The following is a 23,920-nucleotide window of genomic DNA, read 5'->3' as shown; positions in this document are numbered from 1 at the left end:
CATTAAAATCGCCACATACAACAGTAAAATATTCCACCATTAGCGGCTCATGTAGTTTCCTAAAAATCCTTACTTTAGCTGTGTTGTCGGGTGGGGTATACAGGTTAATAACTCTCAAGTTAATATTCCGATAAAAACAATCTATGAGTAACATTCTCCCCGGTTCTCTATATTTAATAACTTCAATATGGCTCTTAAATATGCCCACCCCGTCAGCTTTGTCTGTACCTATTGAGATTATACTCATGGCTTTCGTCCACAATGCAGAAACTTTGGCAACATCTTCTTTAGTCCTTAATCTCAGTTGTTGTATGCATAAAATATTGTAAGTTGTGCTCAATAAAAAGTTGTGATCTTTCCACTGTCCACCTCGACCATGTGGGACTGATTTAAGGACAGCTTCAGGTGACCATGGCCTTGGGTTTGAACATGAAAGTTGTCCAGGAAGTAGTTCCATGGCATAATGGTCAGCACTCTGCACTCTGAATCCAGCGATCTGAGTTCAAATCTCAGTGGAACCTCTTTTTGACACTCAGATCACTTTGGTAACTTCATTTAATTAACTCATCTAAATATCCTTTTGGTAAAGATTTGTCACACATGTCTCGACATGGTCAGTTCAAATTTGAGTGAAACAGTCCAAACTCATTTAAATGAATGTGACCTCAGCCTTTAATCTTGAGAACTAGAGTTCAGCCATTTTTCCTGTTCTACCCTCAACATGAAGAGATAATCTGTGTTGTTCACTTCATCTGTCACTGGTCATGATGCTCTACCTGCTCAGTGTTTAATTCCAATTATTGTGGAAAACCACAATTCCAAGCACAAACCTTGAATACGACCAACCTCATTGATGTCTAAATGAAATATTAGTAATGTGCTCTGCTTGAGAAAACCAAAGGATAAGCACAGTTTCACACAGCCCTGCTCTGAGGTGCCATTTAAATGTCTTTTTGAATGAGCTACTGTGAGCACCACCCACAGAAGGTCCTTGTCCCTCCCACAGAACTCTGTGCACCACCCATAGAAGGTCCTTGCCCCTCCCAAAGAAGTCTTTGAACCAACCACAGAAGTCTTTGCACCGCCCGAGGAACATTTTTTCACCACCCACTACTGATGGTCTTTGCACCACCCACGACTGATGGTCTTTCCACTGCTCACCTCTTCCGCCTGAGACAGATTTGGGGACAGCTTCAGGGGATCATGGCTGTGGGGTTGAACATGACAGTGGTCCATGCAGTCCCAAACAGGCATGATATGAACAAAGAAATAAAAGTAGCCAAATTAGAGTCATACTTTTCTTCAAAAGAAGCTTTTTGTTACAGAGCTGTGGTTCCATGGTGTAATGGTCAGCACTCTGGACTCTAATCCAGCGATCTGAGTTCAAATCTCAGTGGAACCTCTTTTTGACAGTCAGATCACTTTGGTAACTTCATTTAATTAACTCATCCTAAATATCCTTTTGGTAAAGATTTGTCACACATGTCTCGACATGGTCAGTTCAAATTTGTCTTGTTCCACGGCTGAGAATCAATCGGAAAACAGAAGTGAAAGTATCAGCATGCAGGCACACTTCTATTGATGGAGTGGTCTACAAACTTGCTGTGGTTCCATGGTGTAATGGTTAGCACTCTGGACTTTGACTCCAGTGATCTGAGTTCAAGTCTCAGTGGAACCTTCTTTATTCTTCAGCCAACCATTTCGGGATATCATTGTTGAGTTCACGTTCTATTTATCCAATCAACTTTACTGTTGCCTTATCATTGAGAGCAGAAGAGTAAATGATGAGCGTTGGTCCCAGAACAGAGCCCTGTGGAACACAGTTGTGTACAGTACAGCGAGAAAAGCTCAAGTGAAACCAGCATAATTCCATTTTGATGTAGATGCATGATGTTTCAGGAGATGTGAGAAAGTAAATAAAAGGTGTCAATCATTTCAACATTTGAGTGAAACAGTCCAAACTCATTTAAATTAATGTGACCTCACCTTTTAATCTTGAGAACCACAGTTCAGCCAGCTTTTTCCTGTTCTAACTACCCTCAACATGAAGATAATCTGTGTTGTCACTTCATCTGTCACTGGTCATGATGCTCTACCTGCTCAGTGTTTAATTCCAATTATTGTGGAAAACCACAATTCCAAGCACAAACCTTGAATACGACCAACCTCATTGATGTCTAAATGAAATATTAGTAATGTGCTCTGCTTGAGAAAACCAAAGGATAAAGCACAGTTTCACAGCCCTGCTCTGAGGTGCCATTTGAATGTCTTTCCGAATGAGCTACTGTGAGCACCCACCCCAGAAGGTCCTTGTCCCTCCCACAGAACTCTGTGCACCACCCATAGAAGGTCCTTGTCCCTCCCAAAGAAGTCTTTGAACCAACCACAGAAGTCTTTGCACCGCCTGAGGAACATTTTTTCACCACCCACTACTGATGGTCTTTGCACTGCTCACCTCTTCCGCCTGAGACAGATTTGGGGACAGCTTCAGGGGATCATGGCTGTGGGGTTGAACATGACAGTGGTCCATGCAGTCCCAAACAGGCATGATATGAACAAAGAAATAAAAGTAGCCAAATTAGAGTCATACTTTTCTTCAAAAGAAGCTTTTTGTTACAGAGCTGTGGTTCCATGGTGTAATGGTCAGCACTCTGGACTCTGAATCCAGCGATCTGAGTTCAAATCTCAGTGGAACCTCTTTTTGACAGTCAGATCACTTTGGTAACTTCATTTAATTAACTCATCCCAAATATCCTTTTGGTAAAGATTTGTCACACATGTCTCGACATGGTCAGTTCAAATTTGTCTTGTTCCACGGCTGAGAATCATTCGGAAAACAAAAGTGAAAGTATCAGCATGCAGGCACACTTCTATTGTTGGAGTGGTTGACACACTTCCTGCAGTTCTATGGTGTAATGGTTAGCACTCTGGACTTTGACTCCAGTGATCTGAGTTTAAGTCTCAGTGGAACCTTCTTTATTATTCTTCAGCCAACCATTTCGGGATATCATTGTTGATTTAACGTTCTATTTATCCAATCAACTTTACTGTTGCCTTATCATTGAGAGCAGAAGAGTAAATGATGAGCATTGGTCCCAGAACAGAGCCCTGTGGAACACAGTTGAGACTAAGTACAACGAGAAAAGCTCAAGTGAAACCAGCATAATTCTCATTTTGATGTAGATGCATGATGTTTCAGGAGATGTGAGAAAGTAAATAAAAGGTGTCAATCATTTCAACATTTGAGTGAAACAGTCCAAACTCATTTAAATGAATGTGACCTCAGCCTTTAATCTTGAGAACTAGAGTTCAGCCCTTTTTCCTGTTCTACCCTCAACATGAAGAGATAATCTGTGTTATTCACTTCATCTGTCACTGGTCATGATGCTCTACCTGCTCAGTGTTTAATTCCAATTATTGTGGAAAACCACAATTCCAAGCACAAACCTTGAATACGACCAACCTCATTGATGTCTAAATGAAATATTAGTAATGTGCTCTGCTTGAGAAAACCAAAGGATAAAGCACAGTTTCACAGCCCTGCTCTGAGGTGCCATTAAATGTCTTTTTGAATGAGCTACTGTGAGCACCACCCACAGAAGGTCCTTGTCCCTCCCACAGAACTCTGTGCACCACCCATAGAAGGTCCTTGTCCCTCCCAAAGAAGTCTTTGAACCAACCACAGAAGTCTTTGCACCGCCCGAGGAACATTTTTTCACCACCCACTACTGATGGTCTTTGCACCACCCACGACTGATGGTCTTTCCACTGCTCACCTCTTCCGCTCTTCCGAGACAGATTTGGGGACAGCTTCAGGGGATCATGGCTGTGGGGTTGAACATGACAGTGGTCCATGCAGTCCCAAACAGGCATGATATGAACAAAGAAATAAAAGTAGCCAAATTAGAGTCATACTTTTCTTCAAAAGAAGCTTTTTGTTACAGAGCTGTGGTTCCATGGTGTAATGGTCAGCACTCTGGACTCTGAATCCAGCAATCTGAGTTCAAATCTCAGTGGAACCTCTTTTTGACAGTCAGATCACTTTGGTAACTTCATTTAATTAACTCATCCTAAATATCCTTTTGGTAAAGATTTGTCACACATGTCTCGACATGGTCAGTTCAAATTTGTCTTGTTCCACGGCTGAGAATCAATCGGAAAACAGAAGTGAAAGTATCAGCATGCAGGCACACTTCTATTGATGGAGTGGTGTACAAACTTGCTGTGGTTCCATGGTGTAATGGTTAGCACTCTGGACTTTGACTCCAGTGATCTGAGTTCAAGTCTCAGTGGAACCTTCTTTATTCTTCAGCCAACCATTTCGGGATATCATTGTTGAGTTCACGTTCTATTTATCCAATCAACTTTACTGTTGCCTTATCATTGAGAGCAGAAGAGTAAATGATGAGCATTGGTCCCAGAACAGAGCCCTGTGGAACACAGTTGAGACTAAGTACAACGAGAAAAGCTCAAGTGAAACCAGCATAATTCTCATTTTGATGTAGATGCATGATGTTTCAGGAGATGTGAGAAAGTAAATAAAAGGTGTCAATCATTTCAACATTTGAGTGAAACAGTCCAAACTCATTTAAATTAATGTGACCTCACCTTTTAATTTGAGAACCACAGTTCAGCCATTTTTCCTGTTCTACTACCCTCAACATGAAGAGATAATCTGTGTTGTTCACTTCATCTGTCACTGGTCATGATGCTCTACCTGCTCAGTGTTTAATTCCAATTATTGTGGAAAACCACAATTCCAAGCACAAACCTTGAATACGACCAACCTCATTGATGTCTAAATGAAATATTAGTAATGTGCTCTGCTTGAGAAAACCAAAGGATAAAGCACAGTTTCACAGCCCTGCTCTGAGGTGCCATTTGAATGTCTTTCCGAATGAGCTACTGTGAGCACCACCCACAGAAGGTCCTTGTCCCTCCCACAGAACTCTGTGCACCACCCATAGAAGGTCCTTGTCCCTCCCAAAGAAGTCTTTGAACCAACCACAGAAGTCTTTGCACGCCCGAGGAACATTTTTTCACCACCCACTACTGATGGTCTTTGCACCACCCACGACTGATGGTCTTTCCACTGCTCACCTCTTCCGCCTGAGACAGATTTGGGGACAGCTTCAGGGGATCATGGCTGTGGGGTTGAACATGACAGTGGTCCATGCAGTCCCAAACAGGCATGATATGAACAAAGAAATAAAAGTAGCCAAATTAGAGTCATACTTTTCTTCAAAAGAAGCTTTTTGTTACAGAGCTGTGGTTCCATGGTGTAATGGTCAGCACTCTGGACTCTGAATCCAGCGATCTGAGTTCAAATCTCAGTGGAACCTCTTTTTGACAGTCAGATCACTTTGGTAACTTCATTTAATTAACTCATCCTAAATATCCTTTTGGTAAAGATTTGTCACACATGTCTCGACATGGTCAGTTCAAATTTGTCTTGTTCCACGGCTGAGAATCAATCGAAAACAGAAGTGAAAGTATCAGCATGCAGGCACACTTCTATTGATGGAGTGGTGTACAAACTTGCTGTGGTTCCATGGTGTAATGGTTAGCACTCTGGACTTTGACTCCAGTGATCTGAGTTCAAGTCTCAGTGGAACCTTCTTTATTCTTCAGCCAACCATTTCGGGATATCATTGTTGAGTTCACGTTCTATTTATCCAATCAACTTTACTGTTGCCTTATCATTGAGAGCAGAAGAGTAAATGATGAGCATTGGTCCCAGAACAGAGCCCTGTGGAACACAGTTGAGACTAAGTACAACGAGAAAAGCTCAAGTGAAACCAGCATAATTCTCATTTTGATGTAGATGCATGATGTTTCAGGAGATGTGAGAAAGTAAATAAAAGGTGTCAATCATTTCAACATTTGAGTGAAACAGTCCAAACTCATTTAAATTAATGTGACCTCACCTTTTAATCTTGAGAACCACAGTTCAGCCATTTTTCCTGTTCTACCCTCAACATGAAGAGATAATCTGTGTTATTCACTTCATCTGTCACTGGTCATGATGCTCTTCCTGCTCAGTGTTTAATTCCAATTATTGTGGAAAACCACAATTCCAAGCACAAACCTTGAATACGACCAACCTCATTGATGTCTAAATGAAATATTAGTAATGTGCTCTGCTTGAGAAAACCAAAGGATAAAGCACAGTTTCACAGCCCTGCTCTGAGGTGCCATTTGAATGTCTTTCCGAATGAGCTACTGTGAGCACCACCCACAGAAGATCCTTGTCCCTCCCACAGAACTCTGTGCACCACCCATAGAAGGTCCTTGTCCCTCCCACAGAAGGTCCTTGTCCCTCCCAAAGAAGTCTTTAAACCAACCACAGAAGTCTTTGCACCGCCCGAGGAACATTTTTTCACCACTCACTACTGATGGTCTTTGCACCACCCACGACTGATGGTCTTTCCGCTGCTCACCTCTTCCGCCTGAGACAGATTTGGGGATAGCTTCAGGGGATCATGGCTTTGGGGTTGAACATGACAGTGGTCCAAGCAGTCCCATACAGGCATGATATGAACAAAGAAATAAAAGTATCCAAATTAGAGACATACTTTTCTTCAAATGAAGATGTGTTTTGTAGAGCTGTGGTTCCATGGTGTTATGGTCAGCACTCTGAATCCAGAGATCTGAGTTCAAATCTCAATGGGACCTTCTTTTTTTTTGACACTGATCAAATTATATCCCATCACGCATTTCTGACATAGATGCATCATGACCTTTGACCCCACTGATCCCTTCTGCATTTGCTGTATACCTAATAATTTGTGTGTAGGATGATTTAGATTAGGTGTTTTCCTGCTCATGGTTTGTTTCTATGAAAAGGAAGTGTTTGAAAGCTTGTACGATGGTCAGGCTCTGGGTTTCTGTAAAGTGTTTTGAGATTGGATTGTAACAGACGCTAAATAAAGTTCAATTAAATTTGCAAAGTGCAATCTGCAGTAATCTGCAGTGGATTAACTTGATAGGGCAGCTAAACCACACAGGTAAAGCTTTACTGCCCCCAAATTATTCAGGTTCTTTTTAAAAATGCTTTTAGGGCAATTCTCATCCTGACAGCGGGTCCATGGTTCCCCCTAGTGGTTGCCTTACTAACAAGCACTCTAGACCAGAGCAGGTCTATCTGCTTGTGTGTGCATGTGAGCATGTGCTCTTCACCCACATATTCTGTAAAGGTGTCCAGCATGGCTGCTCTTCATCTTTCTCTCTCTCCTCTCTCTCATTGCTTTGAAACATCTTTCAGAATTGAGGGGTTTCTTCATTTACCTGTTAATGTAAGGATTCTTAGTAGCTTATTATGATTTAGTGCCGTCCACCTCTGTTCTTGGTGAACATCTTTATATGGTTAAAGTTGTTTATCGTCCGCTGAATCAGCGGCGTTATTCAGACTGCAGCTCTGTCTCTTGACCTGGATCCAGACATTGGTGGGCGTCTGTCAAGATGAGCAGCGCCGTCCTGAGTGGGAAAGACACTGTCTCTCCTAATCACATCAGGATTTCCTCCTAAACTGTGCCAATCGTCTTCGAAGGTCCCCTGAATATTGGGGCACCACCATGACAACCAGAAGAACTGATGAGGTGCTGCCAAAACATATCACGGGTTCTATGGGGCTGTCGTGATGGTGGCTCCTCACTCAGAAGACAACAAAGTGCTGCTGCATCAGTTTAGTGCTACAGCTGGAGACAAAGAAACTAGAAAACTAAATCTTCTTCTACTGTCAGCTGTTCTTCAGGGGTCTGGTTCCAGAGACACGGGCAGCAGCTGAAAACCAGGTGATCCAGAGCGAGAGAAGAGGGAGACAGCTGACCACAGGAATGCGTGGCTGGGTTTGAGCAACAAAATGAAAATAGCTGTTAACAGACATGTTGTTGAGCAGCAGAGCTGCTGCCCTGGAACTGAGCTGAGCTTTATTTCCTTAAACCTGCTCTAATCTCCTTCAGCACAGAAAATCCAGGCCCAGTACTTTAGTACCAACACCGTTTTAGCTTCAGAATGGCCCCTGACTCATTTTAGTGACCTTCACGGAGCAAATCTATGTGAAAGTCACCACCTGTTCACTTCTCCCTCCTCACTATCCTGCGTGCAGGGATGAGTGAACTAGTTAGCCTTCAGACAGTAATCCAGCTCTCTAAACAACAGTTAATATTTAACTCAATTATTAATTCATAATTAACCTCATGTCAAGCTCCTTGTGCAACTGCAGAGGATGATATTGCTGGGTTAGGGAGCATCGGTTGTAGACTACACTTCACAGTGCATTATGGGATATGTTGGGTCCGCTCAATAGCGTACAGTGATCATTGCTTAAATTGACCTATATGATCTTGCTTGACGTCCTTTATGTTGGCATTTGAAGGAAATATAAAACAACATGCATGCATGTTCATGACAGTTACATGCATCGTAATTGAAAGTGGATCTGCTCTACGTTGCTAAGATGGCTCAGCTAGGTCCAACTGTTCGGTGAGTAAATTTCTAATTATATCTGCACCCACTAAGCCCCACCCCCACCATCTTGTCAGTGATTGTCTGGAAGGAGGTTTGTTATGTTTTTGGTTTATGGTTTATTCTGATGGTGCTCCCCCATTTTACAGTGTATGCAGGGGTCAGACAGCTAACAGATCACTCATAAACAACACAAAGTGCACCTTTAACATTCATATACCTTAAAACAATAGTGAACAATGGTGTTAGTGGAGTGATTAGCTCAGGGACCCAAAGATTGCAAGAAAATATGTAGAGATGAGGATTCCCATTTTTAAACTGGACTGTAACACCTGGTCAAAACACACACACACACACACACACACACACACACAAACACTTAAGTATTTAATAAGGATAGCTGCTCCTCTGTTAAATATTTATCCACTTTCCAAGATGAATAAAGGATGAGTAGTTCACACATTTACTGGCTGCGTATACTTTCCCAGTATCACTCTGGGTGACGCGTTGTGGTGAAACAGTCAAAGTTCTCAGGAACACCTGAGACCTCCACAGACTAATGAGTGGTGAAAGCTGAGCTAATGCTGTAAGACAAACCACACACGCTTCGTACTGGGATAAACTGGTCCCAGTATTTGCTTTTTGAACTACTCTGGATGATGTCATTGTTCTGGTTGGAGAAGAGCAGAGATCCAATGACGGCACACAGCACGTTAGAGTACGCAGAGGAGTGCAAACATGGGGTTTGATCTCAAGTATTCTGACCTCGCTGTTCTCCGTCCCTGCATGCTGTTGCCATTTTTGTGTTTTCAGTGACAGCATAATAAAGTTCTGCTGGTGCAACTTCTCCTTACATGGAAGATGTTGGAGAATAAACACTTTGACTGCTCAGGAGGCTTCAGCAAAAGAGCTCCATCTTCCTGCTGACAGTAAATGGTCCCTGTTGCTTTCCCTATGTAGGGCTGCAAACTCCACTCAGTCAGCTTTCCAAAGACATGAAGGTCATGGAATGAGAATCAGATGGACACACAGACACACGCATGCACGCCTACACACGCGCACACATGTACGCACGCACGCATGCGCACGCACACACGCACACACAGGTACCCTCATGGCACATGGCATATGTTCTATGGTCCGACCTTCTGCCCCCCTGGAGGTATAAATGTCCCCTCACTGTTGCTCTTTTACCCAGCATCCTCTGCTCTGGTTCCATTAATATAACGAACTTTTGATTAATCTATTTCCTCGCTGGTCTCATTAAAACTGATCTTCTCCGGTGGAGCATGGGTGATCAGACCCCAGCAGCCGTGCACCTGCCTCTCTCTGCTATTTAGATTAAAAGGGGATTACTTGGATCACACATTTGAGGGAAATATTTAGTTGTCTGTAAAAAAGCAAAGACCCACACCTGAACTCTTGTCCTGAAGCGGCTCCAGACACATTACATAAAGTGCATTATTTTGGCCTGACAGCCTTTTATGTGCACGATTAATCAGGAGTGATTCAGACGCTCTTTGAACTGTGACAGCTGCTCTTCATGACAGACATCAGACTGAAGTCATTCAGGTGTCTCTACCTTTAATCTGGCATCCAAGGTCATGAGACCCTTGCGTGAGTGTGGCTGCTACAACAGACACGGCAGGGTTTAGTGATCAGCTCACCACCAACATCCAACCACACAACAAACCACAAACAGACAAAATCTGACTGTGTTTGTATTGAAAACCCAATAAGTAAAGCGTGACATGTGTGTACACGCTCTTCCATGGTGAACGCCTCTGTCACACTAAACCAAATGAGTGACGCAGCCACCTGCGCTCTCAGAGAGGTTAATCCAACAGAGCCAGACTGGCGTCCCGCTGGCTCGCCACTGTCTGTGTCTCAGAGCAGGTCAGCTGAGTTCCTGTCCGGCTGCACTAAAGTCAGGCACAAACTTTGAAAACAAGCTTTTCAATTTACACAAACGCACAGAAATCCATGATTTCCTTCATTAAACACCCGTCATCACTGAGAACAACCTTCTCTGTTCTACAAGTGAACCTGACACACGAGGCTGTAGGCAACATTGTTGCACATGAAAGATCTCTTTAAACAAGCGTAAATGCTGCCTCCATTGCCACACTTGAAAAGCAGCTTTAAAACAGTCTGATGCAATTGCAAATCAAATCCAAGCAATGATCACCTTCCAAACTATCTGAGTTCTCACAGGCTCTGTTTACAGGCTCTGCCCCTTTTTAACAACTGTGCAAACAGTGCACAATTGAGCTCAAATAGTTAAGTTGTGCAAAAAGAGGAGTGAGGGCTACACCAGAACATGAAAGGGAAGTGGAATTGATTCAAACAGGCTTGTTTCCAATGGAAACATCATCACAAAGTCGAAGCACAAAAGCAGATTGCTGTTCTGCAGCCTGAGGGCAGGGCAGCATTGAAAAGCTCTGCTCTCTGAAGTATCACATGACAGCAGAGCTCTCCAGTAATGGACAGTGATGTCACCTCAGTGATGGACATTTTACAATTTTAGCTCAGATACTAGTTATCTATAACAGTCACCTCTTGAATGCGGCATCTCTACAGATTATTGATCTGATTGGTTTCACCTCCTGACCCTCAGCTTTAAACTCACAATTGGTCAGTAAAGTTATCTGCAGGCATTTCGAGAGGAACCAGCTTCTATTGTTGGAGTAATCTGACCCTGGTCTGAATGAAGGAAACCATTAAACTGAGCATTCATCAACTGAAGTTGCCAAGGCAACAAAGTAGCTGTGGTGAGGCTGGGGGTTACCTGTAGATCATGCCCGTCCGGCTCTTCACTGAGTCCAGCAGCGACAGTGAGTGGAAGTTGAGGAACTTCTCCAGCTGTTTGAGCTCTGTCACGCTGTTGTTGCTGCTGGCTGTCCACAACATCACAGGGTTGCAGGACCGCGGCACTGCTTCTGCAGACATCTGCCTTGTGAGCTTCCCCTGGCCTGGGCCGGGGGTCTGGGCCCCTCCCTGAGCTCGGGACCCCTTCTGCTTTGGGTTAGGGATGTCTGGGCACGCTGCCTTGTACAGATACATGGTCCAGCTCTCCTCTTCTTCACTCTATCCTGTCTGTCAGTCTTTCCAGAGCACCCGTCCCACAAACGCGTGCTCTCAGAACAATCCAGGTAGGCCCCCCATCACCCAGGCCTGAGTGGGAGATTCTTAATCAAAGTCCACTGTTCCACTGACAAAAGGTTCTTCTCATAGAGCAACGGAATCAGTTCTGGTGATTCCGACGTGTGTGGAAGCTGTACATCCACGCAGAAGAAACTGTTTTTTTCCTTTACATCTTCTCATCCATGTGGGCTGTGCCACAAAAGAACACACACTCATAGAGATTGTGTTTCCTCTTTCATAAAACACACACTCATGCTGCCACTTTTTCCCAGCTCAACCAGGCTACATTATAAGCTCAGTTTAGTTTTGCTCCCTATTAAATGGCCTGGGAATCTGGGACATTTTCCCTCCCTCCCCCTCCCATCCCCTTCCCTCCCCTTCCCTCCCCTTCCTTCCCCTTCCTCTCTCTCTCTCTCTCTCTCCTCTCCTCTCCTCTCCTCTCTCTCTCTCTCTCTCTCTCTAGCTCTCTCTGCTTTTACTCCTCTCTCAGCTCATTCTTATTCTCTCTCCCAGCCTCATGTGCACATTTTTATATCCTTTTATTTTCCATTCACAGCCTTCCTTTGTTTGAAATAATACTTTTTTATCTCTCTCACACACACCTCCTTGAACTTCTATCTTTGTGAGGACATTCATAGACATAACGCATTCTCCAGGTCCTTACCTTAAACCAAACCATCACAACTAACCCCCTGACCCCTTACAAAACCCTAATTATAAAATCAAACCATAAACCAGGTCTAGACACTCCAACAAACCTTTGAAGTTGTGAGGCACAACCAAAATGTCCTCAATTCCCAAAAGGTTCTCACTTTGTTAGTAGAATGTAAGTACAGGAACACATTCCAGCTCTCTCGCTCTCTCTCTCTCTCTCTCTCACACACACACACACACACACCAGTGTGTCCTGCACAGCTGTCTGAAGCCAGTGTTTTCATAGTGAAGCTGACTGCTAAATAAAACAGCGAACCTTTCACATGTTCTGCCTCACACACACCAGAGCGCAGCGACTCACCGTGGGACCAATTTTTCATGACATCACATCTGCAGGGTTGTGAGAATCAGGAGGAATGCCAGGCAACCATATCAGGACATTTGACTGGAAACACTCACACTGAAACATGAAGTAATTCCATGTTATTTTATGGTCAAATACCCTTATGTTTGTCCAGCTAGAGAACATTCAGCTCAAAGATAGCTGCCCTTGGATAAAACCAAACCCACCAGGCTGAGTACACACTGAGAACACTGTGAAAACTTTAAATAACAACAATTGGTGCTTTAGAATCACTTTCTGTTATTTTCCTGAGTCTTCCAAAATAAAATTAAAAAACATATTTTTAAACCTACTTGCATTTGAACACTGAAGTGTTTGTGGATTAAAGCGGCTGCTCCAGTTTAAGGTGAGGGTTGGGGGATATGGAGAGGTGGGTCATAACTACACATTTGGAAGGAAGAAGTTCCACAAATGACAACACGGGATGTGTTCAGGCCCTCATATGCCAAAGAAGAGATGATCAGCAGTGAAGTATGATGGAAGTTTAAGAAGCACCGTGAACAGTGTGTGTGCTGCTACTGAAGCAGAGCATGCAAAAAGTGTGTGTGAATAGTTTGTCAGAGCAGCAGCTGTGTTCAATGTTCTAGAGGCTGGCTGGAAAAACTGATCCTTTCTGGCAGCAGGAACGTGAGCTGAGCTTTTACAACAACGGTGAGTATTTTAGAGGGTATTTATAAACCTTGGACTCATGCACACACACTCTCACACACATACATACACACACACATACACGTTCGCTCACGCACGCACAATCACAGATGCTTGCTCACGCACACAGAGACTCACACTCACTCACACACACACAAACACACTCACAGAAACACGCAACACTCTCACACAGATACGCGCACACACACACACACACACACAATCACACAAACGCTCACTCACTCATCAAATCAAATCAATCTTTATTTATATAGTGTCTTATACAATCAAAATTGTTTCAAGGCGCTTTCCAGAATCCCAGGGCCTAACCCCAGACAAGCAACAGTGGCAAGGAAAAAGTCCTCTTTAACAGGAAGAAAGCTTGAGCAGGACCAGGCTCATGTAGGGGGACCCTCCTGCTGATGGCCAGCTGGGTAAAGAGAGAGGAGAGGAGAGGAGAGGAGAGGAGAGGAGAGGAGAGGAGAGGAGAGGAGAGGAGAGGAGAGGAGAGGAGAGGAGAGGAGAGGGCACAGATGCACACAGATACACACACGCTCACACAGACACACATGCGCTCACACAAACACACTCTCACACACACTCACACACATACTCAAACAGACACACAGACACACACGTGCTCACACATGCATGCACACACATGTGTCAAACCATAAACATACACTTACTCACACACACAGATACACAGATACACACGCTCACACACACAGACACACTCCCACATGCACACACACATTCACGCACACACACACATGTGAGAGCGGAGCAGCTCTGAACCTGCAGCTCTGGTTGCTGCTCCGCTCTACGGCTGCTCTCATCATGGATGGGTCTCTAGGCCTGGGGGGCTATCGTGCTCCTGATTTCCGCGGTTGTGGTGGCCTACATTCACATCCAAACCCGCTGTTATAGTCAGAGGAACGTTCATTCACATTGTAGAAAGCTGACAAATGTTGACCTCTGCTTTGGTGCAAAAGGGTTTCATTCCATTCACAGAATAAAAGCAGCTTCAGTCCTGCAGAAGGCCAGCAGGAGGTACTGCTGTCCCATTGCGTCCCTCAGGCCTGGTCTGGAATGATGGCTATCTTTAAGGCTGTATGTCAGGGATGCCTGAGTGCTCATGCATGTGCAAGGGTTAGGGTCAGCGTGTGGAGACAAACAACAGTGGGGAAATGGACAGCACAGGAGGAAGGGGATGCATTAAAAGGACAAGAGCCCAGGAGGAAAGTGCTGCTAAAATTACAGACCGTGCACAGACTATTATCCAGATGTTTATCAGGATTGTACAACCCCGACCCTGACCCTGACCCTGACCCTGACCCTGACCCTGACCTGGATCCCAACCCCGACCCTACCAGTAGAATCTATCATCTGTGATAATGACGATTAAATGGAGGATTAAATGATCTGATGAAAACACATTTGTGATGCACAAATTTGTAGCAAAAAGGGAAAAAAGATTTTGGAAGGATGGAGATGTTTATAACTCAGTTCTGTCTGGAGCCACCTGCCCAGGTCAGATACAGAACCAGACACCTAAAAACCCAGCGAGAGAAAAAGAGAGAGAAAGTTACTAGGGCTGCTCTGAGGCCTGTGTGGAAGACACTCTCATATAGCGTGAGCTATACGTGCATGTAGCTCACACTGGATGCTGCTTGTGTGTGTGTGTGTGTGTGTGTGTGTGGTGTGTGGTGTGCGTGCGTGCGTGCATGTGCGCGCGCGTGTGTGTGTGTGATGTTGTTGGTTCTTTGTTGATTTGCCTAGAATTTTCTTCCCTTCAGGTTGTTGTACGACTGTTATACGTCAGTGGTCACTATAATGCAGGTAACCATGGTGACAGCCACATTCATCGTGTGCCAGCTGAACCTTCAGAGCTCAACACTTTTGTGAGTGTGTTGAGAGCATGGTGACCAGCCAGGCATCAGCAGGCCACTCTGACATGAGTTTAACTTGTTTAATGTGGTCAAGTGTAGGGATAGTGGTTATGTTGTTAAAGAGTGTGCTTCTGGGGGGGGCACAAATGAATAAGAAGATTCAGGGGGGGGCACAAATGAATAAGGAGATTCAGCAGGAATGGATGGAATTTGACACAGATGGATTAGATTACTTTGGGGGCCGACAGGAGGGGAGGTAACCCAACTCTAAAAATATCCAGGTGTGAAAGATGGTGAGAAGTAAAAGCTGGAAAAACTAAATCAGCAACACTTGTTGCGCTAATACCCTCACAGCCAAACCTGCCAACTGTCTGGTCTAATTACAAAATATAAACATAAACAACAGCTGTAGTCAACAGTGTATTCCATCACCATGGCGTTAGCAATGTCAATGCTAGCAGAGCAACAAGACATCCTTGCTGTTAGAATTAGCGTCAGTTCAGGTGACACCACTTAAGTTGGGAGATTCAGCACGAAGGAGTGAAATAAGTGGAGAGAAAGAGAAAATTATTATAATGATTACTGTTGTTTTCTTTGCGATTACATCTGTAAAATACACGAAAACAGTTCTGACAGAAGGATTTGAGCGGCATGTTGACGTTTGTGTTGAAATATTTAGACTTATGAGCTCACCAGATTGACCACTAGGGGCACTGCTGCTGAAGCACAAATAAGTGCACCTTGTGACACAGACACACACTAACTGACCTGTATATCATGCCGGTCTTGTGGGCCACTGTCTCCTCTTTGCTGACTCCGAACATCCTCAGGCACCAAACGGTCTCCATCTCCCTGAGCGGTGCTGCCTTCTTCCTGGGGGGCGCCTCCTGCTTCCTGGAGAAGGAAGCACCCTTGGACTCCTGGGAGATGCCATGGTGAACTTTGCTTGAGTTCAGAGAGGTCACATGATGAGGAGCGTGTCCTCCACCATTGAGGCCCCCTCCGCTGCTTCGAGCGGCTAACATGACCCTGCGTTCCCTTCAAGATCTGAGAAGAGCCTAAATTCAAAGAAGAGCTTCACTTTTGTTTTGTTATCGTCACTTTTTGATGGATGGAAGCTGAGCTTTGGATCATCCTCAGCCAGTGGCTAGCTGTGTTTTTAAGTTCCTCATCCATTCATCCTGCACCCCTCTGTGTGTCCCTCCGTCTGTCCCTCTGTCTGTCCCTGTCTGTCCCTTTGTCTGTCCCTTTGCCTGTCCCTCTGTCTGTCCCTTTGACTGTCCCTCCGTCTCTGCCTGTGTCCAAGCTGCTGTCCGGGCTCTTATAGCCTCATCCAGCCTGAAACAGGATCCTGGTTTCCTCATCTCGTCACAGGCTGATCTGGCCTCACAGGCGGGAGCTGAACAAACACCATCTCACACAAGTGCACAAAAAATTGTAACCAGATAAGTGTCCCATGTATAAAGCTCACACCTGTGGACACAGGAGGGATAACAGTTATGTTGTAAACGAGTGTGCAGGCAGTAAACAGAGAGCAACACATCAGCGGCTGGTAGCTCTCATTGATGTTGATGGTTGATCTAGGTTGGTTCCTCTGTGTCTTCAGAGCTGAGAACCACTGACAACTCTAAATAGAACATGGGGAATTCCAGAGTCTTGGAGTCTTTACACCATTCCTCATGTCACAGGACTCCTTTCTGACACCTCCACACCTGCTGACCAGCAAATGGGGACCACATGGTCTGAAAAACCACCAGGGGGTGACAACTGGGCCATCACTGCTGGAATATCAAAAATAATTATTTACCCAATAGTGAGACCCCTGCCAGTCTGAAGACAGGTAGGGAATGGGCTGGTTATACTGGGACAGAGAGGATACATGGGCAGGTTTTACTGGGACAGAGAGGATATATGGGCTGGATATACTGGGACAGAGAGGATACATGGGCAGGTTTTACTGGGACAGAGAGGATATATGGGCTGGATATACTGGGACAGAGAGGATATATGGGCTGGATATACTGGGACAGAAAGGATAAATGAGCTGGTAAGACTGGGACAGAGATGATATATGGGCTTTTATACTAAGACAGAGAGGATATGTGGACTGGTTATACTGGGACACAGAGGATATATGGACTGGTTATACTGGGACACAGAGGATATATGGACTGGTTATACTGGGACAAAGATGATATATTGACTGGTTATACTGGGACAGAGAGGATATATGGACCGGTTATGCTGGGATATGTCTGTCTGCCTATCTGTCTCATGTCTTTTATTTATCTTAGCTTATTTTGCTTCATACTTTAGCACCAATAAATATTTTTTAAAACATAGTTAAGATATTAATATACAATGCCAGTGACATGAAGGCTACTGTCACCTTACAGCAAGGAGGTTGCAGGTCCTAATTTCCTGTTGTCCTGGCACCTTCCTGTGTGGAGTTTGTATATTCTTCCCATATACATAAAGGTTTTCTCCAGGTTCTCCAGCTCCCCTCCCCCCCAACCCACCTAAACACCTAAACTGATTTTCACAGTAGCTGGTAACATGTCCAAGGTGAATCTGCACCCAAAACAGGCGTGATGGATGGTTAAAAACTGGGTGAAAGGATAATCTACCGGTAATATTTCAGTGGTACCCTCTAGTGGCCAGTGTGTTTCCTGCAGCGCTGCTGCTGAACGATGTTTCAGTTCTTGTCCTGATATGAAACAAGTGGAGTTTCTGTCACATTTAGTTAAATAGAGTTTAATTTACTCCAACAAATCAGCAAGCACAGAATCTATTGGCTAAAATACATTTATTGTGCTAAATTCCAGGAGAGTGAATTCCATTAAAGGATTTCTAGTCTAAAATCCTTCAGCTACATGGTTGCAACAATGTCTGTGTTGCTTTCCAGCAACTACAGCACTAAACAGGCAGTAATAGGAACAAATTATTAAAACAGGTTCAAACTCTTTACATTTGATTTAGATTAATCATTGCTGAATTGCTCCTTTTTAAGTATCAACTAACCGACACATGGTGATTGTAAATGAGGAGCAACATCTTGACACAATTACTGTGGATGTCCAGTGTTTGGTTCTTCGTCCTGTTGCTCTAGTCATCAATGGCACTGGACGCTACAGCCGTCCCAACCTCTGTAGCAGCTGTGGCCAATGAGGCTGAGGTTCCAGTGGAGGTTCCGTCACGTGGTTTGGTGCGGGGCCTCATCATGTCCTCCTTGTTGCGTTCAGGTTTGATCAGGAGGATGTAGCACTTGGGCAGGAAGATGCAGGTCAACAGGCCAAAGCTGGAGGCCAGAATGGCAAAAATCTGCACAGCCACCATGAACTTGCCCCGCGTGCTGAGGTACGCCGGAACAAAAGAGATCCAAACGATGAAGAAGACCAGCATGCCGAAGGTCATGCACTTCCCCTCGCTGGGAGTCAGAAAACATCAGTGAGATGACGCGTAAAGTTTGTGATTAAAGAGAATAAAGAGAGACATTTAAAGCACTGAACGATTGCATTGGTGTGACTTGAAGTCTACACTAGGGGGGCGTTAGTAGGAACTGTAGCTTTGACCAAGTCTGACGGAAACGCTGGCCCTCGGGTGTCACATGACCTGCAGAAGGGGTCTGCAGGGTGACCAGAGGAATGTTGCTCTCTACGTTTTTATGATTGAGTCCATGTCACATATTTGCCCCATGTTACGTAAAAATTACATTATTTGTCATTTTTCATTAACTTCCATGTCAGTGTTGACTCTGAGAGGACTTTTGCTCTGTGCTTGAGGACCTGAGACCAGGATCTGCTGATGTGGTTTTCAGCTCTTCTGAAATGTTACTGTTTTATCTAACTATTCTGGCCACTTTTATGATAAATGTGTTTCCTACCTGAAATGGTCCTCCAGTTTACGGGCCATGAAAGCAAAGATGAAAGCTATCAAAGCCAGCAGGATATCATATGCAAAGACACAGCAGATGAAGATGATGGAGCCTTCATCACATTCCAGGATGATCTTTATGTTCTGGGCAGAAGTGTTCTTGATTGCATGTGGGGGTAAAAGAATGAGCCACACCGTGCATGCCACAGCCTGCAGAACAAAGGAACACCTCCAGATGTGAAATTAAGAAGCTGCTGTTGGGAAATCAAGAACATTTACCTGTATTAATGTGGCCACAGCGGTGAGCGCCCTCTGGTGGGCACAGGTCAGAATGTCCACCTCCGGGTTCACGCTGACACCAAGGTCATTGTTGTTGTTAGTGTTGGTTACAATTACGTCAGGGCTGCCGACATTGGCGGCATCTTGGGCTGCAACTTTGGCAGCTTTAGCTGCAGCTTTGCTTCTGGCACGAGCAGCTTTCAGGGCCTGAGCTCGGTGCATCAACACCACAGCTTTACCTGCAGTGGAGGCACAAGTTAAAATTACACTTTCATAAAGGGTTGAAACAGGCTGAAGACATAGGTGACAACAAAACTTCTTTTTTACAGCTGCCCTAAAGCCCGCACCTGGGTTCCCTGAGAACGAAAAACAAATGGTTCACTGCGAAATTAAAGTAAAGAAAGTAAAGTAAAAGAAAGTAAAGGTCAACCGTAAACTTTCTCTTTGTTTCACAGACATGCACACAAGTATATACATACTCACTCATGATACAGGAGAGACAGAGTGCAAAGCCGAGAGCCAGGGCCACTTGGCTGGTCATGCAGCTCCAGTTCTGAGGTTCTCCAAGGAAGACAATGGAACAGAGGAAGGTCACCACTAATGAGAAGAGCAGTGACAAACTCAGGACGGCGTCATTGGCTTCCACCAGTGGCGTGCCCACATTCACAATAAACACCACCTGGAGAAAGAGGCATGGCCTGAAGCGGTAGAACTTCTTTGTGTTCTGCATCATATGTGTGAATCTTACCCCAACAGCAATGGTGATAAGAGCCCCGAAGGCAGAGATGACGATAAGTGTGATCCCCAACGGCTCCCCAAAGGCCAAGAACTCAATGATCTTTGGCACACAGACGTCGTGAGCCTCATTGGACCAATCGTCCTCGCCACACAGGATACACTCCCGAGCATCTGTCAGCCAATAGGAGTCCTGAGTGTGTGTGTATGTCTGTGTGTCTGTGTGTGTGTTTGTACTGACTGGTTGTGTTGCTGATCTCTCCATCAGCACACGGGATACAGTCAAAGCAACAGACTGGTTCTCCCTGGCGGATTCCCTTCCTGGTGCCTGGCTGACAGTTGTCACTGCACACGGACCGAGGAGGCTGCAGCACATGTTTAATATTATTTAACATATATAAATACGCACTTGTGTACGTATTTAACAAACAGCAGCCTGGGCCAGAAATCATCACCTACAAGAGGATTGGGGCATCTGCATCAATAGGATACTGACCTCCAGAGCATCACTGTTCCACACAATAGAGCCATTCATAATGGTCATCTGCTCCTCGGGGGCCGCTGTGGCATTGAAGTGTCCCACCTTGACGTAGGATATCTCTCCGTCGCTGTTGAACTGCCAGTTGATGATGTCATAGAAGCCTTCGACATCACCGTCATCAAAGTAGATCTCTTCGCCTGTGTGCGGTACTGTGTAACGCACGTTCTTCAAGTAGTACATCAGCTGAAGGAGAGTCAGACCTGAGTCCCACACATGTGAACACAACAGTGTCTATGCAGACTCCTACCTGCCATGGCTCGAAACTGCTGATGTTGGTGCAGTCTCTCCCGTTGAAGGGCCCTCGACCCTGTTCACAGTGCTCCAGGTTGTGGAGGGCATGGGCCACCGCATACACAGCTTTGTACACGCTGAGTGGAGAAAAACCACACTGTTCTTCATAATCGATGAAGAGGAGCCAGAGGAGAACTTCTGTTCATCCCTCTGTTGCATTTCCAAATCAGGCGACGGGTTCAGGAACTTTGGTTCCCGTGATGTGAAATTAATAAGAGCTGTGATATCTGACCTGTATGTGATTCGCAACTGAGAAACATCTGAGTAGGTGTTTTTGAGCTGTGCTACAGTCTCCAGGCCTGTGCACAGCCCATCTGGAAGACTCCGGTCTGTGCTGTTGGACCCAGAGGTTCTGGGTCTGGTGTTTCTCAGAGCTTTTCCATAATTCAACGTGCAGTTAAACATCTGTAAGACACACAAAAGATCATCAGTGGTATCTGTGGGGTTTGTTTGGGTCCCAAGAGCAGTTTAGAGTGAATTGACGTACGGTTTCCCAGAACTCCTCACTGAGTGTGTCGCCGTAAGGGTCCAAGTCCAGCAGATAACGCTGAAGACCAGGAATGGAGGCTCTTTTCACCGCAAAGCCCAGCGTGCCCCCCAGCAGCAAGCTGGCCTAGGAGAAAACATGCACATAATGAAGATCAGCTCTCAACCCAAAGGACTGAACCTTCCCTCCCAGTCCTGGGCCTCAACACCCACCCCAGGCTTCAGCATGAGTGCGGAGGTGACCCAGGCCTCACTGGCGATCCAGGTACGGTTGGTAATGTTGTGCCGGAGCAGCTCGGTGACGAGGGGGCTGAGGTCCACGTCCGAGGAGAAGACCACGATGATCTTGGCCGTGGACTTAACTAAAGTTTGGATGATGCGCTGGATGTTTTCTGGAGAATTCACCTGACAATGAGAGGAGTCGGGTTTTAGGTGTGGTGCCATCGCGTGTGAGGGGTCACATGTTTACCTTGGGCAGGGTCTCAGAGAAGGAGATGCAGACACCGGCTTCCTCCACCTGCTCCTTGAAGTCCTTGATGCCGTACTTTCCGTAGTCGTCATCAGCAGATATGGTTCCTACCCAGGTCCAGCCAAAATGTATCACCAGTTTAGCCATAGCTGTGGACTGGTGCTGGTCATTGGGAATGGTCCTCAGGAAGGTAGGGAACTGGAATTTACTTTTTAGAGCAGAGCAGGTTGAGCAATAACTGACCTAGGAATGACAGAGCGGAGGAGACACCGTCATCTTCTCCTCTCCTCTTTCATTGGCTGTGTAAGTCATCAGCTGACTACCTGAGGGAAATGGTAGAGTCCCAGAATCCTGGCAGTGGCGATGGACAGATCAGAGCCCCCGGCTCCCACCAGAGCAGCCAAGGGAGGACCGTTCCCACAGCGGTAGTTGGGAACAGCCTCGTCTTGGCCCGTCAGGTAGGTGAGGGTGCCCTCCACGGCCTTGGAGATGGTGAAGCAGGAGTCGTAGATGACATATCCCAGGTCAGTGTCGGGTAGCAGGTCCTCCCTTTTGTTTATCTCATCAATGGCAAACAGCATAGTCCGAGTCCAACGGAAGGTACGGAGGTTAAACCTGGAACACGGTTCACACAGAGTTTTCTGGGCTGCTAAATTAAGACTGTTATTGAATTCATCATCATATTGTCTAAATGAGCCACTAGAGGACAGTCGACAGAGCCGCTGATCATTGTCACAGTTACAGTGGCTACTGCCGCTAATTGGCCCCTGAGGTCATTCTGCTCCGTCAGGACTTCTGCAGGAGAATTAAGGCCCACGTGGAAATATATCAAAACTAAGGAAAAATCAAGATGAAACTCAATTCATAATGAAATAATGAAATTCAATTTCATTATTTTAAAAATACTTCCCAATGCAGAGCAACAAACATAAGGAGCTGGTTTCAGCTGAGCTCTTCACTAATTATTTTACACCATTTCTGTTATTTCATTCATCAAAAACATATGAAACTATGGTTAACTTACCCTTCACACCCTGAAGATACAGGCAGTCTGGAGGTGTTGCCACCACTGGAGGAAACACGCATGTGAACAGGAAACATGCCCCCGATCACAACCTTCTTCTTTTCCACGTTCTTGTAGCCACTCAGGTTGAACTTGGCCTTCAGTTTGCAGGTGGAGTCGGCAGAAACATGGAGTGGAAACAGGCAGAAAGCCAGCAGGAAAGGCCCGATATCCATGATGTGGAGGCGTCAGCGTCACTGAGGCAGTTGAAGACAGCACAGGTGAACACAGGTGTGACAGGTGTGATCAGGTCTCAGGAGAGATCAGAGAGAGGAGGATCATAGATTCATGAATATGATTTTTAACATTTTAAATGTGCTTTCAAGATCCTTAAGTTGTTTTACTGAAGAAACCAGGACTGTAACTCTTTCACATTGCATCATCTACAATAGAACAATAACAGCTTTCAGATGCTCAATTTAGTCTGGTTTACTTAAATTAAATAGCTTAAATGACTAAACTCTTCTGCAGCGTTTGCAGGTCTGACTGGTTTATAAACTGGTTTATTGGTTGGTTTTGTTTCTGCTGGATGTCAACGTTCAGGAGTTAATAGGCAGCCGCAGATGGTGACACCAACAAGCTGAACACAAACAGCAGCGACTGTAACTTAACCAGAACATGTCCCCAGAGTGTGAATAAACCTGTCTACACTTGTCTCTCAGTCTGCACGGACACACACACAGGTTGCCTTGGCCTAATAGAACAGTGAAGTTATTTTCTTCGACACCTCAGGAACGGTGTGAACATTAACAATCGTGTTTCTAATTGGTTCTCCAGATTTAAAAATGACAAAAAGATCTTGTTTTTATTGCTTTGCAAAGATTTTTTTAAAGGCAACTTTTTCCATGCTAACCTAGAGTTGGTAGATACGATTGGAAAAGAAATGTACTTTATAATTAGTCTCCTCTAAAGGTGTGTGAAAGAGGATTGTGTTGGGCTGTTGTTCTGCACTCCAGCTCTGAGATGCTCAGGTGGT

At 45.1% G+C, this 23,920-nt stretch overlaps 2 protein-coding genes, 1 long non-coding RNA gene and 7 other non-coding genes across 10 annotated transcripts in view; 8 read left to right on the top strand and 2 right to left on the bottom strand.

Annotated features, from left to right (window-relative positions):
• kcnab1a (potassium voltage-gated channel subfamily A regulatory beta subunit 1a) overlaps positions 1–11,893 on the bottom strand; it is a 36,203-nt gene extending 24,310 nt beyond the window's left edge. Inside the window, exon 1 of the mRNA XM_057049101.1 lies at positions 11,255–11,893. Coding sequence (XP_056905081.1) covers positions 11,255–11,529 — 275 coding nt within the window. The 5' untranslated portion in view covers positions 11,530–11,893. The remainder of the gene's footprint in view (positions 1–11,254) is intronic.
• Positions 1,607–1,678, top strand: trnaq-uug (transfer RNA glutamine (anticodon UUG)). The gene has a single exon. It is a non-coding gene; the product is annotated as a tRNA-Gln (tRNA).
• Positions 2,626–2,697, top strand: trnaq-cug (transfer RNA glutamine (anticodon CUG)). Its single transcript has one exon. It is a non-coding gene; the product is annotated as a tRNA-Gln (tRNA).
• trnaq-uug (transfer RNA glutamine (anticodon UUG)) lies at positions 2,902–2,973 on the top strand. The gene has a single exon. It is a non-coding gene; the product is annotated as a tRNA-Gln (tRNA).
• Positions 3,951–4,022, top strand: trnaq-cug (transfer RNA glutamine (anticodon CUG)). Its single transcript has one exon. It is a non-coding gene; the product is annotated as a tRNA-Gln (tRNA).
• On the top strand, positions 4,227–4,298 carry trnaq-uug (transfer RNA glutamine (anticodon UUG)). Its single transcript has one exon. It is a non-coding gene; the product is annotated as a tRNA-Gln (tRNA).
• Positions 5,271–5,342, top strand: trnaq-cug (transfer RNA glutamine (anticodon CUG)). The gene has a single exon. It is a non-coding gene; the product is annotated as a tRNA-Gln (tRNA).
• Positions 5,546–5,617, top strand: trnaq-uug (transfer RNA glutamine (anticodon UUG)). The gene has a single exon. It is a non-coding gene; the product is annotated as a tRNA-Gln (tRNA).
• A 1,350-nt stretch (positions 11,894–13,243) lies between the features above and the next one.
• On the top strand, positions 13,244–18,723 carry LOC130534692 (uncharacterized). Its single transcript, XR_008952939.1, has 2 exons — positions 13,244–13,318; positions 18,450–18,723. It is a non-coding gene; the product is annotated as an uncharacterized LOC130534692 (long non-coding RNA).
• On the bottom strand, positions 17,997–23,828 carry LOC130534688 (vomeronasal type-2 receptor 1). The gene is made up of 14 exons (XM_057049095.1): positions 22,906–23,828; positions 22,205–22,496; positions 21,882–22,124; positions 21,626–21,817; positions 21,414–21,539; positions 21,159–21,331; positions 20,883–21,003; positions 20,591–20,818; positions 20,336–20,459; positions 20,108–20,268; positions 19,843–20,038; positions 19,360–19,598; positions 19,091–19,290; positions 17,997–18,634 (listed from the first exon to the last, which is right to left on the bottom strand). The coding sequence occupies exons 1-14, from the start codon at positions 23,118–23,120 to the stop codon at positions 18,313–18,315; spliced, it is 2,832 nt and encodes a 943-aa protein (XP_056905075.1). The 5' UTR covers positions 23,121–23,828; the 3' UTR covers positions 17,997–18,312.
• Positions 23,829–23,920: the final 92 nt, after the last annotated feature.

The sequence above is a fragment of the Takifugu flavidus genome, chromosome 12 (assembly GCF_003711565.1).
Source record: "Takifugu flavidus isolate HTHZ2018 chromosome 12, ASM371156v2, whole genome shotgun sequence".
Lineage (NCBI taxonomy): Eukaryota > Metazoa > Chordata > Actinopteri > Tetraodontiformes > Tetraodontidae > Takifugu > Takifugu flavidus.
The sequence above is the reverse complement of the archived record's forward strand: the minus strand, read 5'-3'. Positions and strand labels throughout refer to the sequence as shown.